Source organism: Triplophysa dalaica, chromosome 12, assembly GCF_015846415.1.
Source record: "Triplophysa dalaica isolate WHDGS20190420 chromosome 12, ASM1584641v1, whole genome shotgun sequence".
NCBI lineage: Eukaryota > Metazoa > Chordata > Actinopteri > Cypriniformes > Nemacheilidae > Triplophysa > Triplophysa dalaica.
The window spans coordinates 2,702,550-2,722,387 of record NC_079553.1 but is presented as its reverse complement, the minus strand read 5'-3'; the positions used below and the strand labels follow the sequence as shown (position 1 = coordinate 2,722,387).

At 38.3% G+C, this 19,838-nt stretch overlaps 1 protein-coding gene across 1 annotated transcript; it reads left to right on the top strand.

Annotated features, from left to right (window-relative positions):
* The first annotated feature begins 1,080 nt into the window (after window positions 1–1,080).
* si:ch211-1i11.3 (mitogen-activated protein kinase kinase kinase 5) lies at window positions 1,081–16,310 on the top strand. The gene is made up of 28 exons (XM_056762813.1): window positions 1,081–1,540; window positions 1,620–1,759; window positions 2,635–2,822; window positions 3,108–3,276; window positions 3,750–3,856; window positions 3,997–4,167; window positions 5,228–5,340; window positions 5,758–5,917; window positions 6,096–6,246; window positions 6,387–6,491; window positions 6,887–6,936; window positions 7,499–7,594; window positions 7,833–7,923; window positions 8,580–8,713; window positions 9,640–9,767; window positions 10,928–11,064; window positions 11,153–11,258; window positions 11,360–11,517; window positions 11,894–12,089; window positions 12,504–12,666; window positions 12,782–12,950; window positions 13,070–13,252; window positions 13,462–13,567; window positions 13,673–13,907; window positions 14,407–14,525; window positions 15,019–15,104; window positions 15,542–15,618; window positions 15,696–16,310. Exons 1-28 carry the CDS (start codon window positions 1,210–1,212, stop codon window positions 15,790–15,792), a joined length of 3,966 nt encoding a protein of 1,321 aa, XP_056618791.1. The 5' UTR covers window positions 1,081–1,209; the 3' UTR covers window positions 15,793–16,310.
* Window positions 16,311–19,838: the final 3,528 nt, after the last annotated feature.

Here is a 19,838-nt window from a genome sequence, read left to right as displayed (position 1 = left end):
CGATTTGTTTTGATTTAGGCCACAATAACTCAAAAATATTACTGACACAAGAAAACATGATGACATATTAAAAAATCCATTTAAAAACAGAATTATCTCATAATGGAAGCAAACTCTTCATAATTATTAATGATGTGCTTTTTATTTTAATCAATTTTCTATGTTACTATAAAATATAAATCTATTATATGATGTAGTGTTTGGTTCCAAAATGAGATAAAAATCATGTTTTTTATGGCGCATTCTAATTAATATCAAATCAATTTAAAGTCGATTTGTTTTGATTTAGGCCACAATAACTCAAAAATATTACTGACACAAGAAAACATGATGACATAATAAAAAATCCATTTTAAAAACAGAATTATCTCATAATGGAACCAAACTCTTCATAATTATTAATGATGTGCTTTTTTATTTTGATAAATTTTCTATGTTACTATAAATTATTCATCTATTATATGATGTAGTGTTTGTTTCCAAAATGAGATAAAAATCTTTTTTTTAATTGTGCATTCCAATTAATATCAAATCAATTTAAAGTCGATTTGTTTTGATTTAGGCCACAATAACTCAAAAATATTACTGACACAAGAAAACATGATGACATAATAAAAAATCCATTTTAAAAACAGAATTATATCATAATGGAACCAAACTCTTCATAATTATTAATGATGTGCTTTTTTATTTTAATCAATTTTCTACGTTACTATAAAAATGTATAATTTATTTTATTTTTCATTTAATGTTGTAGTGCCTCAACCTACACGTATTTCAGCTTATTCCAGATGTAACATGAAGTAATCGTTTCCATTCGTTGCCAGTGTTTTATTTAAACGTAATAAACATAAATGTTTAAAAAGTTTTAATAAACTTATGACCTTGTTTTGAAGCAGTTGGGAACACTTGTAACTGTAAGCTTTTGGCAGGCAGGGGTCGCGCAGCTGTCCAACGGTGACCGTGTCGTGTGAGCGAGGGCGGAGTGTAGTGAGAGGGCGGGGTCTAGTGGGAGGGCGGAGTGCACTCGGAGGGCGGGGTCTAGTGGGAGGGCGGGGTCCAGTGGGAGGGTTCATCTGTACGGATCCTCCTCACGGTGTTACCTGGAAAAACTATGGTAATACTTGAACGCCATAGTGAAGGCATGTCCCGTGAGCTCTCGGAAGATGACTTTTAAATAAGGTATAGACGCTATATTTAAGACACGCAATGTACACGACGGAACGCAGGCGCATGAGCCTGCACGACACGAAGAGAAAAGATCCCGTCCGAGTTTCGGCTGGAAGTTTATGGCAGGATCCTTTAGCTCTCGAAATCGGCGCCGCCAATAAAGGCTTAATATCGCCGCGGAGTCGTACCAGAGCGCTATCTGTCATGTATATCGCGGTAAACGACGGTTCTGTGGCTCCAACAGAAGAGAACCTCTCGTTGACATGTCTTAAAGAAGCCTGCGCAGACGCGCACGCGCTACTGAAGTGCATTTCGTTCGAGCGCATAGCTCTGGGCACCACAGAAGTCCTGGACGCGTTCTACAACGCAGGCAAGTTGAGACACGCACTTACTCGTAACTTTCCGTAATTTCTTTATTTTCCTAAAATGTTCTTTTCGTACTGTTGTAGATGTTGCAGTGGTGGAGATGAGCAATTGTATCTGTCAGCAGTCGCTCTTCTATCACCTGGGCGTCAGAGAGAGTTTCAGTATGACCAACAATGTCATCCTCTACTGTAACAAACAAGAAGATGATCTGCAAGTTGTGAAGGTGTGACATTGCACACTTACAACACATCATTGTACGATTCGTGAAAAGTGCACAAGGTTGTCATAAATGTGGGTTTTTTTAAGCCACTCATATAGAAATTGCGACACTGAAGTAGGAAAAGTCCAGGCTAGTGGTCACACTGAATTTGTAGACCAGGGTACACATGGGGTAATACAAATGTATAGATTGAATGCACTGTAGTGGCTTCGGATGAAGGCGTGCGCCATCTGCACAAATGTGATGTTATTAAAAAAATCTGTTTTAGTAAAAGACTAAAATACAGCTTTCCTGTAGCTCAGTGGTAAGAGCGCAAGGTTGTGGGTTCGGTCCCAGGGGACTGCAAATACCTATGTAAAATGTATAGAATAAAGCAATGTTAGTCGCTTTGGATAAAAGCGTCTGCCAAATGCATAAATGTACATTGAATTGGTCAAAATTATAGATTTTTCTTTTATGGCAAAAATCATTAGTATATTAAGTAAAGATCTTGTTCCATGAGGATATTTTGTAAATTGCCTTCCTTTAATATTTAAAAACTTTATGTGAGTTTATGGATTGCCACAGTTCCCCTGAATAACAACTTCAAACGGCAATTTTATCAATATTTAGATTTTATTGCACTCTCAGATTCCAGATTTTTTAATGGCTGTATTTCAGACAGATATTGTCCTATTCTAACGACTCATACATCCAAAGAAATCTCCTTTTTTCAGCTTTCCGATTTTGAAAAATTAAGACTGGATTCGTTGTCCATGGTCACATTTGTGTGATCGATCTTGTGACTTAAAACCTCATAGTTGTGACAACTAGCCCCGGTCTTTCCAGAATATGACTATAAATTGCTCTGTTAATTTGGTTCTCTGTATTCTTAACAGGAGCAATGTGGGAGCTACACTTTTATCCCCTACATGGTGTCACCGCAGGGTAAGGTGTTTGCCTGCGATGCCACTCTGATGAGAGGAATCACAGATTTCCTCCAATCCAGCTTTAAAATCGAATCCTTGCTGACCCCTTTGGTGGATCGACTGGTCAAGTTGTTGGAAAGTGTTCACATTCATTCGAGGTAAGTCTGTGCATCGTGTAACACTGCGCATGAACTTTCTTTACTGCATGTTTACAGTAAATCATTACATCACCCAAAACAGAAATGTTTTCATGATTTATTTAATTTTGTGTGTTTGCACCTCCTGCATTTGCAGGATGTTTTTATCTGAAGTGACTTACGGTTATACGTGTATTTGCTTGGAAGTCAAACATATAGTGTTTCCAGTGCTACATTTGACCAGGAAGCTCAGTCTATACCCATATTGCACTTTTTATACATGTTAAACACGTTTTCTGTTCAAAGCGAATACCTGCACGAGGCGATCCGCAGAGAGATCCGTCTGGCTCGAGAGCACTTCACAGGACAGGTGCTGAGTCAGGAGTTGGGTCGGATCCAGAAGCGCTTGGACTCGGTGGAGCTTTTGAGTCCAGACATCGTAATGAGCCTTCTGCTATCGTACAGAGACATTCCGGTGAGGACTGAAGTCATATGTTTACAAACTTAAGCAAACACGCAGTCATTTTATCTAGCGAACAACTCGTTGACTTTCTCACATTTCGGTCCATTTATGGCCTCATTATCGTAACTCAATTGTGTATTTCCTCAACCTTTGCTGTGTTCGGTACATGCCCACATACTTGTGTCAGCACTTCTTTGTGTGAGCGTATTGACTGCTCCTGCACATCCACACCTCAATTTGTTTAATTATTAATGAGATGTAGAAATGCAGTCACACCAGCCTTGATGCGTTTACCATTGTGTACTATTTTAAGATTTTCCAATTGAGCTATTTCATTGTGTGTGTAATATAAGAAAAGCAAGACATTTAATACTCCCTGACCAATTGACTAGACTCATTGTCAGAGGTTGTGAAATATATGAGGTGCCATCCAAATGAGTGAATAATTTATTCAAACTCGACTCTCTTTCCCTATCCCATTCAAGGATTATGATTCCATAATAAATCTGGTGGAGACTTTGAATAATTTGCCGATGTGCTTGGTGACGTCACATCAGAACATCAAATTTCAATTTATTTTTGCACTGAACAGGTGAGCATTCGGGTTTTGAAAACACATATTTGTTGTTTATTCATGGTTGTTTATTTGTGTGATACTACTTTATGTTAACATCAAGGGGTTTATGTGCATTTTTAGATAAAGGTTTATTATTGTTTAACATGCCTTTAAAGGAGGAATCACCCTGGTGACCGCGCCAAGGCTTTACAGCTCATTTTACCCATAGTGGAATCGGGGGGCTCGGTGGCCTCAGATGTGTACTGCCTGTGCGGCCGCATCTACAAGGACATGTTCTTGAGTTCAAGCTTTAAAGACACAAACAGCAGAGACAGAGCATGTTACTGGTGGGTCTTTCTTCATACGCTGCTAAACATCCTCTTTATTATAGGGTGCTTGGAATTAAATTAAATGTTGTCGAGTCCTTAAGACAAGATAAACCTGCTTGTGTGCAATAATAAACATGATGAATGACATTCCTTTTCCACACTCCATTGGTGTTTGTTTATATTTTAGGCTTAAACATTACACTTTACTTAAAGTTTGTGACATTATGCCAAAAACATAAGGTTCCCAATGAGCTAAAAAAAATCAAGATGAATGAAATATAGCTTTTTGAGTGCATTGTTGTTTTAAGGATGTTTCTTTGCTAAAATAAAACAAGACAGAAACATGGTTTAAAGCAATAGTTTACTCCAAAATAAAACATTTTGACATCATTTATTCACCTTCATGGTGATCATAATCTGTTCACATTTTGAGAAATGTCTCCGTGGTTTTGTGTTGATAAAATGCCAAAATGGACAAGTGTTGTATAGTAGCCAACATTCTTTAAAGGAGAACTCCGTTTTTTTGTGAAAATACACTTAGCACACGATATAAGTACAGGAGAGTCAAACTTTAAATAGGAAAAATATTGAAACTCCTTGGTCATTTTTGAATGCGATGCTACTGGTCTAATTAGATTCAATGATCTATGCTAAGCTGTGCTAAAAGTGCTATCGCCAGACCCGGAGATCGACTGAATAGATTCCAAAATGGTAAAACTCAACCATTTACTCTGGGGGAGATGAGAATGAGCATATTTCCAAAAAAAGAGGAGTGTTCCTTAAAAATATCTTTTGCGTTACGCAAAAAAAGTCTTAGGTGTTTTGAGTGACATTAGGGTGAGTAAATGATGAAAGATTTTCATTTTGTTCGTCATAAAAAACAATGTCCTATATCAGTGTACCCGAGAATCTAAATTTCATAACATATGAACTTGAACAGAGAGTAAATCTTGATTTTATTAAGCTTATCAATAATGTTTTTTGGTTTAAGGATTGGTCTAGTCTTGTTGTTGTATTTGCGTGTAAGGATAATTTTCGAAAATTCAACTTTGTTTTCTACCCTCATGTACTTTTACAGGTATGGCAAGGCCTTTGAGATCGAATCCTCTCTGCACTCTGGAATCAATAATGTTGTGCTTCTAATAGCCAGCGGGCATGAATTCGACACCTCTATTGAACTGCGTAAAATAGGTTTGTTTGTGTGTCCCTCACTTACCTTCACTGTCCTGATTGTATGCCTCCCCGTATATAGTTTGCTTCTACTATGTAATGCTTTTTGAGATAAAGTATCATATGTTAGTTAGTATATAGAAACTGACATTTAATGGCCTGCTTATTCAATTGAAATGCCCCAGGCACTGCACATATTGAATGCTTGATAGCACAAATGTGCTTTGAGAATGTGAGAAAATTGTATTTTTTGAATGTTAAGTGGATGTCGTCATGGTTTTTTATGTTTGCAGACATTCATGCCCCATCTCCTGTTTTCATAAACAGATATAGATGTGCATGAATGGATACTGTCGGTATAGGTTGAAACTCCGTCTATACTCCATAGTTTAACATGGATTTGGTTTAAGCTGCTCTGTGTTTGTGTCTGGAGTACAGGTGTCACCCTCAGCAGCCTGCTGGGCAGGAAAGGCAGTCTGGAGAAGATGCAGGACTACTGGGATGTGGGTTTTTATCTGGGGGCCGGGATCTTGGCCAACGAGCACAAGAAGGTCGCGGAAGCTTCTGAGAAACTCTACAGACTCAAAGCACCAATGTGGTGAGTAAAGGAAATCGCTTATTATCCATGTTGATTTTGGCTCCTTAAAGTAATGTAAAGGTTTGGTTGTCACCCCAGATTCAAACATCTGTTTTGTTAATACTTTTTAATATCATAACATTTCCATGGTTAAAATAGAAAGTGTTCTTAATACGAGGTGATTTCTCCCTGATAACAGGTATATTGCATCAATTATGGAGACGTATATAATATACAAGCAGTTTGCCAAACCTCGAGAAGTGAATCATCCCATACAAGAAACCGTGGAGTTTTGGATGAAGTTGTTGGTACAGGCGTGCAAGCCTACAGTTTCCACAGCCCACTGCCCAGTAAGACATGTTTTCTCAACAATACACCATTATTGTACCAGCCAAGAGGCAATTCCTTTTACTTTATTGTATTAACCACCACAGTTTAAAGAACAAGTCCAAAAATGTGGAGAACATAAACAAATCCAAAATATTTGTAGGTTCTCATTCTGGAACCAACCAAAGTGTTCCAACCCAGCATAATAAGTGTGAGCGAGGAAGACGACAGCCGGACGGTGCAGCTAAGACATGTTATACCTCCTGAGGTAAACACAAGTTGGGTTTCCATGTTTTATGGGGCTTTTCCATAGAGCAGAAATGTGTATACTAACTGTAAAAATCTCTGAACTTTACCCCTAAACCTAACCATCACAGAACACCTTTTTACATTTTAAACAACATTTTGTTTGACATATAAGCTGTTTTCCTCATGGTGACCAAAAATGTCCCAAGATTATGGAGATTTCTGTACCAGGACAGCCCACGCAAACACTCACTGCATTCAGGACTGATTGTATTGGCTGTAGTTTCATTCCATTGTTTTGTTAATCACGGTATTGTGAAATGGAGTATGAGAGACTTGCTGGCTGCCGTATGCTATGTAATTATTTGCTGTGCACATGTTTTTGGGAGTGTAATGTGCTTTATTTGGCTTTCCCAGAAGGGTCTTCATGAGTGGACTTTCCCAGCATCTGCTATTCGAGGAGTAAGGTACTGTATGCTTTTGGGAATGGTTTCCACAAAGTTTTCCATTCCATGCAAACAGAAAGAAGCTTTAGAGTTCATGCAGCAGTTTATAACCCCCGGTAGGGCTGGTCTGTTTTGGCCACAGGCCACAGATTTTCACTGAATAGGTCTTTTTTTTTAGAAACTTCCTCACTTTGCTTGGCCTAGTTGACGCCCATTGTCTTCTTTCCAGGTTTTTAGGTTGATTTATTTACAATTGAAAGAGAGATTACACAACGTTTCCACACGGAGACATCTAATTTGTATAAACCGGCGCATAAATTTCATCGAAACAAAGGCACCTAGTTTCATTTTCAAGTGTGCACTTTCCATGGCATTTTAGCTCTGTTTAGTCAGTTGGGTCTTTAACTACACTAAAAACTTCCAGGATTTTCCAGCTTGCAGTTGTCAAATCATACTTTAACGAACTGCATTTGGATCGATCTGAATGTAAAAGAGCTGCAACACATTTTGTGTACTATTTTCACAGCAGTACACATGATAAATGACGAATCACTGTTGTTCTCCCACAATTACACTCTTGCAGCGTCTCAAAGTTCGATGAACGGAGCTGCTTCCTGTACGTCCTGTATAATTCCGACGACTTCCAGTTGTACTTTCCCAGTGATCTTCATTGTAAAGGGTGAGCTGAACTCCTCCTTTTGTGCCAAAAACAACCTAGAAACCTTTTGTCTACAAGCCTTTTGCTTCTAATAAACTTAACATGAGCGATTGTGTAATGGCAAAAGAATGAAGTGTTGGCACAGCATCAATGATAAGATGGCGATGATAACGAAACGCTTTACTGAAATATCATGCGTCACGTGGAAACAGCTTTCCAAATGATTAAATGCCCTATCCTATAATTTGTCACTTTTCAGGTTTTGTGATCTGGTGAATTCCCTGTTGCATCAAACCGAATCTCCAGTGGAAGATTCCAGTCCTGTCAGTAGTGCTGAAGAAGTTTTAGAGGTAAACAAACACAAACTTGATTGTCCTCGCTACGTGTACAGTCTCAATAACCGTATAATTCATTCGAAGCATCTTTTAAGCACAATGTGCACAGACAACAACAACAACAAAAAATGATTTATTGTTGCCTTAAAAAGAATTAACACTGAATCTCTATGGCTCATTCGAAGCATTGCTCTGAAAGTGTTGCATTGAAATCTTGAGTCATGCCAAGTTGTGAGCGTAGAAGTCTTACATGACTTGTGCTACCATAATGCAACTGCTTTATCTGCCCGTTTGCTTCCCTTTTACTATCTTTAGTATTCTCATAACTCTACCGTTTCGTGATGCTCTTCCTTGCCCTTACTGCCGGTTTAGTGCTTATGTAGCATACTGCAATTGAATGCCTCTTATGACCAAACTGTGTTCCGCTGTGTTTTTAAAAAATACTTGGAATGCATTGTGCTTTTAACTTAGAGTTAAGCTTAGTTAATCATTGCTACATTTTTTGTTCTTGCGTAAGCTGCAGCAAAGAATTTTATTTTTGGGTCACTTCTCTGGGTTCTCTAAATAGAATAGTTACATTGAATAAATGTTTGACTAATATATTGCGTTATATAATGAGTGTTCCCCATCTATGCGATTACAATGCATTTGTTTTTCTCCATCTTTTGCAGTTCATGTATGAGAAAAATGTGAATGGAGACAAAGTGTTGCTGGGAAAAGGAACCTATGGGGTGGTGTACGCCGGTCGAGATCTCAGCAATCAAGTGCGCATCGCCATCAAAGAGATCCCAGAAAAAGACAGCATGTAGGAACACGTTTTTCCAGACAGCCAGTGTTTCTGGTTGGGTGGTTGACTTCAAATCACCTTCATTAATCAGTTTAGATGTCAGATTTTCTTTAAAGTGGTCAAATCGTTTAAATTTCCATTTACGATACGTTGAAAAGTGTTTGTCGTTTGGTACTATGAAAACATGCAGGACCTATTAGAACTTAAAAAACGTAGAAAACTAAAGAAAGATTTCATAACCATTGTATCTTAATCTTAAAGGGCTACTTGACCCAAAAATTAAAATTCTGTCATCAGTTACTCACCATCGAGTTGTTCCACATCTGTATGTATTTTGTTATTCTGATAAACACAGAGAAAGATATTTGGAAGAATTCTTGTAACCAAACAGATCTTGCCCACAATTGACTCCCATAGTTGGAAAAATGACATCATTTTTTGTTGTCCTGTCGTACACTAAAGACATTTGGAAATATGTAGTTCGGGGGCACTTTCGACTACCATTTATTCCTACTATGGAAGTCAATGGGGGCAAATCTGTCTGGTTATAAGAAGCATTCTTCAAAATATCTTTCTCTGTGTTCATCAGAACAAAGACATTTGTACCGATTTGGAACAACTTGAAAGCGAGTAAATGATGACAGAATTTGTGTATTTTTGTATTTTATCTTTTTATCAAATGTGTGACCCCAATTAAGTTATTTTTTATCCATTTGCATAATGGTCAAAGATCCCTAGAATTCATTGATGTTTGTAAGAGTAATTCTTATTTGAATAATGTCCACTTCATCCAAGTATCCCATAAAGTCAGATAATCATAATGTCTACTTGGTCTCATGTTGGTCTCTGTCTAGGACATGTATGTATACTGTCTTGTTTATGATATGTGTTATTGCGTGTCATTGATGGTTTTCTAAAAGAAAGTCTTCTCTTCTTGCTTGCAGCTACTCTCAGCCGCTTCACGAGGAGATCGCTCTACACAAGAGGCTGAAGCACAGGAATATTGTGCAGTACCTGGGCTCAGTTAGTGAAGACGGTTTTATCAAGATCTTCATGGAGGAGGTTCCTGGAGGTATTTCTCATTGTTGTCATAATTAATCTTTAACTGTTCCTCTTTGACGTGGGGGAGAAATATTGATTTTGCAAAGTCTGTTGAGAAATTCTCAGAAAAAGGGTGTGTTGTGTGTGATGTATGCGTGGGAGGAGATCTCTAGCTGGGAATGTAAAGAACATGTGCTATACTGAACACAAGACCACACCCCTTTTAGGGCAAGGACATGAGGAAAGCTGAAAATGAGATACTCAAGGCAAAACTCTGGTCTACAGACTTTGGTTTTTTATTTTAAGAAATACGTATGTCTTGTCCAAATGTTAAAATGGTACAAAAATGAGCTTGGGAGCGTATATATAACATTTACCAGCAAATATTTGCTCAAAATATTATGAATAATATATATTTTTTGATGTCCCATGTTTGTTGTCCACTCACAATACAAGTTATAAAAACAAAACTACTGTGCAAATCTTAAAATATTTATTGGTTCTAAGGATTACTTTTTGTTAACAGCTGTCAAAAAATGCCAAGGTCATATTTTACTTCAAAATGACATCATTTATATTTTGCATATAGAAAATAAAGCTTACTTTTATGGAAGTAAAGAATGTTGCTTTAAATTGTTTCTTTATGCAAAATATAATTTACTATTCTTTTGATTTGTGGTGAAATATGTTATTTGTGAGACGCTTTTTCAGTTATCACTTTGTCACACATTATAACTAATGATTAGTCACTGTGAACAGGAAGTTGCGATCGTTATTACTTCCATATTCTGACTTATTTCCGAGCGAATCAATTCTTTAGAATTAGAAAAATAGTAGACGTGGCTTGTTTTTCACTGCAATGTGATTGGCTGTATAACAAGTGGAACTGACAGCAGACTGACAGTTGAAGGGGAGGAGCTCATGGATGCTCCACCCAAGCCGTCCAACTTACATCATTTGAGATGGATCGTCACAAAAGGGCGGTGGGGTTTTCAGATTTTAAACGAACATTATGAGGGCACATTTATTTTTAAAAGAGAAGGACCTATACTCATGAGCTATTTACAATAAATGCTGCAATATTTTATGAAAATGCAAGAATTGTCCATTTTACTTTCACTGCGACTTTAAGGCTATTGTATAATTCTTCAACCTTAACAAAACAATTATTGACTTGCTTTTTCCCAACAGGAAGCTTGTCATCTCTGTTAAGATCAAAGTGGGGACCTCTTAAAGATAATGAAGCAACCATTGTCTTCTACACCAAACAGATTCTGGAGGGTCTGAAATATCTGCACGATAATCAGATCGTCCACAGGGATATCAAAGTAAAAAACATTACTGCACTATGAGATGATCAACATCAGAATTTCGTCTACATATTTCATCTCATGGTATTGATTTTCCTGTCTCCAGGGTGACAATGTTTTGATAAATACGTACAGTGGCGTGCTCAAGATATCCGATTTTGGCACCTCAAAGAGATTAGCAGGAATCAATCCTTGTACAGAGACGTTTACAGGTAAGCCGAGTCCTGTCGTGAATACTTGCACGCTTCTCGTGTTACAGTATGTACACTTGTGTGTTTACTTTACGAACTCCTCCCGATTCATTCGACCTCAGGCACACTGCAGTATATGGCTCCAGAGATCATTGACCAGGGTCCTCGTGGGTACGGGAAACCGGCTGATATCTGGTCTCTGGGCTGCACCATCATAGAAATGGCCACGGGGAAACCACCCTTCCATGAACTGGGGAGTCCTCAGGCAGCCATGTTTAAGGTGCTGAAATTCAAGTCTTTTTTTTATATATTTGATTTTATATTAATATCTATAGTCTGGTCCAGATTTTTTGTGCGCCGTGACAAAATTATGTTTAGAAGAATTTTGTGGGACCCCCTAGAAACAGTGTCCGGGACAACGATTTTGATAGAAGAACATATCTTTTACTATATTGTGTAGTTTAGGACACTTACGTGACTTGTATTCACAAGTTCACAACCCAAAACATCTATTATACACCCACTGTTGTTTGTTGTGATGTTTGTTTACATTCCTTTGTCACATTCTCGTCGGTCATTGGTAGCGAATTTTAATGGTTGACTGCACTTATGGAAAGGAAATCACACCCTGTTTGCCTTATAATTTTACCTCACAGGTGGGCATGTTTAAGATCCACCCCACGGTGCCGGAGTGCATGTCAGAGGAGGCTAAGGGTTTCATCATGTGCTGCTTTGAACCCAACCCAGATAAGAGAGCCACGGCCTCGGAGCTTTCAAAGAACCGCTTTCTGAAGGGCATCCCGAAAAAAAGAACAAAACCTCTGACGGAGAACTTCCTTATAGAACCTGCAGGTGAGCTAATAAAACGTGGTGTGTAGACCCTCATCTACAAGAAGATATAACAAAACATCCAAAAATAAAAACTTCAAACTTTTATGACTTTCTTCCGCTGAACACAAAAGCAGATTTTTTAAGAAAGTTGGTAACCGAACATCACTGACCCCCATTCACAAAACTAAGCAAGTGAATGGGGGCCGGTTATCAACATTCTTCAAAATATCTTCTTTTGTGTTCCGCGGAAGGAAGTCATTCAGGTTTGAGGGAATGATGAGGGAATTTGTAACTATCACTTTAAATCTGGTCTAATTGTGAACACATTTATTTCTGTATCTATCTCACATAGATGGCCTTGGAGCCAACGCACTTGTTTTGAGGGCCATTGTGTGTTTAAAACTAAACCGTGCTTGCGTTTGGATTTGTTTGCAGGAGACTTTCACAGGAGCATGTCTGTTCCCATCGCTATCTATGTGGAAAACGCAGTTGTCGACCACATTGAATTGTCCAGCTCTTTTGATGTAAGGAGGACCAAACTTGCTCTCAAAGGAAATGACATCGCTGCGAGTCCTCCCGGCTCTAGCAGCTTTTTGTCGTAAGTAAATGCTTCAAAATGTAGATTTACAAACACTCCTTATCTTACTTGCAAATGTATCTTATCTCTTGCATTTGTTTGGGTATTCGTCCGTGTATGCATTTCTTCCTGGAAGGGTACCAGATGAGCCTCAAGGAGACATGACTACAAGCCCTGCGGGTTCTGGAGAAAATCTCGGTCTGTTCATGTTGAGAAAGGACAGCGAACGGAGAGACACGTTACACAGAATTCTCACCGAGTACATCGACAACGTAGTTAAAACCATTCAGGAAACCCTTCCTCAGGTAAACACAAACACCGCCGTGTCACTATTACTTGGAAACATCTGAATGTTTTATGTGAAATGCCCTTCTTGAAGGTCTGAACGTTTGATAACATGCTCGTCATTTTTCGTATCTTCCAGACAGAGGTGCACTTTATCACCTCAGAGCAGATCGGTGAGCTGATTGGCTGCCTGGGAGAGAACATCCGCTCTCCAGACAGAAGACACCTGACTAATAGCCTCCTCAAATTGCGCTCCACCCTCACCAAGGACTCTGTTCCCCTCAGCAGCCTGCAGGCGGCGCTCTTTAGCTTTCAGGATGCAGTATGTACTTTACTTTCAGTTCATTGTTATTATTGGTGTTAGTAAATGACTGTATGGGTTTTAAAATCACATTTTTATTGCTATTTTATTCTTTTTAAAATATCAGCCACGTAGCATTAAATAAATATGATTATGGATATTTTCACAAACTGTGCATAAGTTTTGCTTTGTTTGCGAATGTTTTTTTTAAACGTTATTTGTGTTTGTAGGTAAAGAAGTTTCTGCGCACACAGCAGATTAAACCTCATTGGATGTTTGCCTTGGACAACTTGTTAAGACAGGCTGTACAGGATGCCATTACAGTTCTGCTCCCAGGTATGAAAAGTACACCTGTTGAGAGCACAATGGGCCCCCCAAAGCCTCTATTGCACCACTGAATGCTTTGTTATTCACAGCAGTTTCCCAAAATGTGTTTCTCAGAGCTCAAACTTCAGCTGCAGTCTTCATTTGAAGAGGGCTCGCCAGAATCCGAGCATCCCGAGGAGACTGCTCATGAAGACACTGTCATTCCTATCATGATGATCAATGGGGAATTAGAAATCTCAGATGTTCCTCAGAAGTCTAAAGAGAGCGAAGAAGATCTGGTCAGCGATCTCATCCCCAGTCACTCTTCACTCGCAAATGAGCTTTCTGAACTCCGAGATGAGACCAGGAGGTACACATTTTAAATGTTTAGTCTTTTTTTATTACGAATAGCTTTTTTTATTCACAATTTATTATGGAATAGTAGAAAGTTAGTTTGGTACTAAGTTTGTTTTTGATGTAATGAAAAGTGATGTTAGTTAAAGTTTTTTGCTTGAAGAAGCCACAAGAAATGAAAACGGATTCATTAACATTTATGCATTGGCCAGACACGTCGTTCCCTCACGGCTCTCGTCCCGCCTTGCTCGTTACATAGATCATGTTCCATGAACATATTTTGTATGAATATATAAAAACTATATTTTTGTGAGCGGATGGCCTGCGTCGTGTTAAAGGGTGTGACAATCTAGGAAAGAAGCACACGTCTCTCAAAAACCGACCAATGAGATCACAAAAAATTGTGTGTACCATATGTATGAGATGTTCAGCCAACAGTCCGTGACATCTGAGGCTAGCACACAAAAAAACACATCGATTTCAAGCTGCTTGAAACATTTTGCGCTGTGTTTCAGGTTACTGATTCAGCTGAATGAGAAGGAGAGGGAATTCCAGGAACTTCTCAGGAACTCACTTCAGTCAAAACAAATGCACATCTACACCCTGGAGGTCAAGGCATCCCCTGTGACTACAGGTCACTCCCTTTCTTCTCCAATTTGTACCAATTTCTTTTTGACAACTTATTCGCTAAACTCGAGCAAATATCTGTGAACCGCTACCTCGGTATGAGGAGTTTATAAGGTGTGGTCAAAGAGCGATGAGTGTGAAATTCTCACAACAGCTCCACATGCCAACGCATGTCTTCTGCTCTGTCGGTAGTCTTGATCCTTTTGGAGGATGTGTCCTGTCATCATCCACCTAACTGTTACCCAACCTCGACTATCCCAAGTTTAAGCCTCACCCTCAGGCCTTGTGTTTTCACCCTGTGTAATTGTATAGATATAATCCTTTTGTCCTGCTGATGGAAGGTGGATCAAATGATTCAGAAACACTGCCCTGCACTTTTTGTTATGAATCATTTTGCAGTAAAGTAAAGGCATTTCACTGGGAAGAAATCCACATACTGATACGTCATATTAGTATCAGTTTGACATGTAGTCAATGTGCATGTTCATGCTTTTCCACAGACAAAAAAACATCCAACATTGCCCCCAACAACACTATGGTGCGCTGGTTGAGAACCATCCCGGTGGATGAGAGAACAATTGAAATTGTGAGTGGAACTTCTTTGCAAATCAGGTTCAGAAGTTGATCTGAATTCCCCTACTTTTATTCTGATGTTTTATTAAATAGTTGCTAATTCTTTTCTTTTTTACTCGCCCACATGTCATCCCAGATGTAAATGACTTGCTTTTCTCAGTTTGCTGTGTGTTTCGTGATGAAATATCGTATGACCACTAGTCACGAGAACCAATGAGATTTGAAGTAACCAATGAATTAACCCACTCGAAATGATGGATGTGCTTGCTTTTGGTGCTTCACCATTTTGAGTCATGTATAAGAACTTTAAATATAAATGAATTTGTTTGTGTTCAACCGAAGAAGGAAGTCATTTACACACCTTTCATTTTCGAGGAATTATTCCTTTTAAGATATAGTACTTAAAGAACAATATACCTTTGTTGAGTTGTAATCTTTTCTTTGTTTAAGCTTCTTTTCCATGACTTCACCTTGGAGGTTCTCGTCCATCTGACCTGCAGAGATGATCTGCACTACTGCGGCATCAAGTAAGTAATAAGCGTTGACATCATGAAGATAGCACACGTATGTGGTGTAACATCTATGTGTTTGTGTATCTGTTCAGAGGTGCAATGCTGTGTCGCTTGTGGGCTGCCATTTCCAAACAGAGGAAGTCTCAGCTCAGTCCGGTGAAAGAGGACACTGAAGACACCTTGCTTTAACACACATGACCCAAGTGTTTTTGGATACTATGAGCTCAGTGAGTTTGCAATGTATGTGCCTTTTATTTGGCATTGTTTTGGTGTCTCGTGAAATGACACTAAGTTAAAAGACAACGATTTCCAAAAGGAAGATAACTTGGAAAACAATGTGAAATTCTTATGAGTAACCTGTTGATTTTGATATTTAAGAACTCTTTTCTGTGAACCCTTTATGCTACCATTTCTTTTCTGAAAATGTTGCATATGTGCGGGGTATTAAGTTGTGTGTACTACTGTATGTATTAAGGTACAAAGAATCTGTATTTGTATTTATGAAGTTTGAGATCTTATACTGACAGCTTTAGCTTGAAACTGTACAAACAGTGGAACCAATCACGCGTCACGCATCACCGGTTCCTAATCAGAGACAACTGGGACATACACACAACAGATACGGGCACGTAACAACAACTAACAAAATGCAATTGAAAGCATATAATAAATCATTAATCTTAGTAATAAATGTGTTAATAAAATTATTACATTTTTGTTTGTAGTTTTTCGTAATACTTTATGCAGAATTAAGCAAACCGAGTCACATGTTATTTTTTTCTTTGTCTATTTGAAAGTCTTGTTAAAATGTGCTTTGTTTCTCCTCAACATTGTGCATCTCGCCCATAAATAATTTGATTTTTTTCATCTTAATTATCAAGGTATGCTGCTTTTATTATTGTACATGTCAAATGTACAGAAGCTAAGATAAGGCATAGCATCGTCTTTTTCCGGGTGTGAAGAATCTGCGTTTCTGACATCTCTGTACATTGATTTGACTTTTCCTGTACTGGCAGATGGAAAGGAACAGTGTGTGTTCATGTGAGGACGGCGGGTGGTTCCAAGGCCTGTTTGGAAGAAGTGATGCCATTCACTGTAGCTTCCATCAAATGCCTCCTTATGTTTTTAAACTGTTGATGTCACCATAGCAACAGCCATTACATCATACTATTACCCCGTTTCTGAGTGAAGGATCACACATAAATGTTACTGTCTCTCCCTATATACAGAAATTATCAACTTTCATATGATCAAGCGATAACATGAAGCGTGAAAAATGATGCATTCACTTTGTCACAAAGGAAGTGATCTAATCATGGGGTTTGGCTTCTCTATTCATTTACAGATATTGAGGTCATTAAATCATTTGTTTTACAATCCATCACAGTCCTCTGGCTCTTGTGGGGATCATGCTGTTCATCTGGGCGTTGACATGGATTTACTGATGACATGCAGGTCAGGGCTTTGTTATAATGACCCAAAGCATGAGTGGTTCCTACCCATCGTCCCTTTTCCAGTTCATGTGAAATTTCATTTTTGCAGAAACGTGAGAATATTTAAGATAGTCACGAGACACAAGCACAAATGAGATTTGAAGTTTCCAAAAGGCCGCTAAGTTGGACGTTTGCAGAAATCTGAGCTCACTTTGGTTTCGTTAAACAGTCAAAATATATCTATAAGTAACCCAAAACATAAGTAATTTTCTTTCATAAATGTGCTGTTTCTCTTTAAAAGTATTTTAATAACTAGCTGAATTTGTTCTACTTAAATGTATCTACGTTTTGGAGCATTCATATGTTGATTTCCAGTATCGTAACAGTCTTGATTATTCAGTGAGAGTTTCTAAGGCATTTAGTCTGTTATCTATCAAACAGCATCATTCAACTAAAGATTAAAGTGTTATTCAATGTCACATGGCCTCAAATTTTCCGTTTCAACCAGAAAGGAGCAAGAAATTTCCCAATGCTGTGAACAAGCTTGTTCAATTTCACTGTTTTGCTTTAATTGATTTTACATCACTGGAACATTTATATTTAATGACTTGCCAAGTTGAAAGCCGAGCAGAGCATAGCTTTGTCCTTTAAATCTGGTTGCTTTTCAAAGCTCTCAACAGTTTGGGGAACAGTGGCAGGTGGAGCAGACGCGTCAGTGCCAGAGATTGTTTGCTTTGTATTTTCTTCTCATTCATGGCCAGTCCTTTTTAATTCCATGTATATTTTTAGCTCTCACTGTTAAAACCTATTTTGTCTTGTGCAAGCTAGTGGTGCATGAGATCTGTTAAAAATTGAATAATAAGGATTTCTCAACAGCTCCATTCATTGCCTCAGAGGATGTTACTCTTCTTCATCAATGAGATTTTCCACCATCTCAAAGCTCCAATACGTCGTCCTTATCACTGTTCTACAGCTTCAAGTTTTATAATACTGTTCTATAGTCTACATTATGTGAGGAAATACATTTAGTGAATGAAAATATGACAGCTAAAGCTTTTGACCCACATGAGAATACAACCGCATGAAAATCTGTGCTGTATTTTTGTTTTATTTTGTGAACTACTACAATATTTCTCCCAAAATTAAAATTGGGACAAGAAACAGGTCAAAATAACAGAAAAGTTTTTTTTAGACCTCAGATATTGCAAAGAAAACAAGTTCATAATCACTTTTAAGCAATACAACAGTAATATTTTTACATGTATTTAAAATATTTTTTATGTGATAACCTAAACTGTGATCACACTTTCCATGTGTCTTGTCATGCTGTCAGTCTTTCACATTGCTGTTGGATGACTTTGTCACTCCTGATGTTTGGTTTGATTTTATTGAAATTCAACAGACACTGGACTGGAATTGCCTAAATACATCAAATGCTGAATAAATGAACCTTGGCAATGGGCTCTTAATTTTTTCCGCAGATGTATATGATGATTCCTGGAAAAGCTTCAGCATTTTTTTTTATATTGCATAGAAGATTGATTTCAGGAAATAATGGGGAAGGGGATCAGGAAATGACAAGTGACATTCAGACTTGTCCTGCCCACATTATGAGTTCAGTAGCCCATGTCAGAACTGACGTGAAAGTCAAATCTTCAGTAGATCCAGAGAAGTTTTGAACTTCAGACAGCAATGACCATTGATTTTTTTTTTTTGCTGCTGTATGTTTGCATCAATGATAATGCTCATGCGTGCCTGAACAGCTGCGTGACTTTTTGTGTGATGAAGCAGCAATGGTAGTTATTTGACCTTTTCACTGTCTTATCTTAGTCTTCTACTGCAACTCAAGCATGAAGTGTGGTCTGCTGCTCCTTTTAGCTTCACAGTTCAGCTATATTTAATGCAGCGGGCTCAATTTTGCATCTGGGTTATAAATGTTCCCTGCATGGATCTTACATTTTTCAACACTTCCAGATGTAGTCCTCCATGCAATAAAGCGTGAGGCAAAGACATTTTAAAGAGGAATTTAAGCTTTTAAATGGATCAGTGGTGACTGAAATAGGGTCACAAAGGGTCATTTACGCACTGTTTCTATTTTATTCTCTCTCTCGCTAGTAAGTACAATGTTTGTCATGGTAATGAAAGGGTCTATGGGCGGTACTTTGGGTGGGTCAGTATGGGGTGGGACTGATTTTAAGGTGTAAAGGGGCAAAACGGCGGGGGGAGGGAGGGTGGTCGAGGCCCACAAGGAGTTACAGTGGTGGGGTCATATCATGGCTTGTGGATGCTGAGAAACCCAGAAGACAAAGTTTTGGAAAATATAATGATTTTATGATTGAATTTAGAAAAAAAACGTAACCGATTATGGGCCATATTCCTCTGTGGAAAGGTTTCAATAAAACTCACACATATACCATTTTTCTGTTACATCCATATCAAGCACTTATTTTAGTAGACATCTTTCAGTTATTGATGGGACAAAAATCTTAGAAACTCCAAAATGAAACATCACAACGTAAAAAATGACAATAAGTGTCTTGCTTGTTTTTGCCTGACTCTACCTTGGGCAGGGACGTCCTTGGATGACATATTTTATTGCATTGCTGTATTTCTATTTGTCTAAGAACGATGTATGCTTCCTTCAGTCATTATTTACTGTGGTTAAAATTCCAACAACGGTGTCTGAAAGCAATTATATGTTACTGGTCAGGTCCCTTGAGTGGACGCAGCGTGTCGATACAAACTAGATTTGTTAGGAGAAGATACCTAACATTAACAACCATTAGGGACCACTGGATCATT

What these genes read in the sequence shown, in the direction of transcription:
- si:ch211-1i11.3 (XM_056762813.1), top strand. Translation starts at nt 1,210, where the DNA reads ATGTACACGACGGAACGCAGGCGCATGAGCCTGCACGACACGAAGAGA. An exon ending in TTTATTTTTGCACTGAACAG is followed by an intron (nt 3,857 to 3,996) that starts GTGAGCATTCGG and finishes ATGCCTTTAAAG; the next exon opens with GAGGAATCACCCTGGTGACC. An exon ending in CTGCACTACTGCGGCATCAA is followed by an intron (nt 15,619 to 15,695) that starts GTAAGTAATAAG and finishes GTATCTGTTCAG; the next exon opens with AGGTGCAATGCTGTGTCGCT.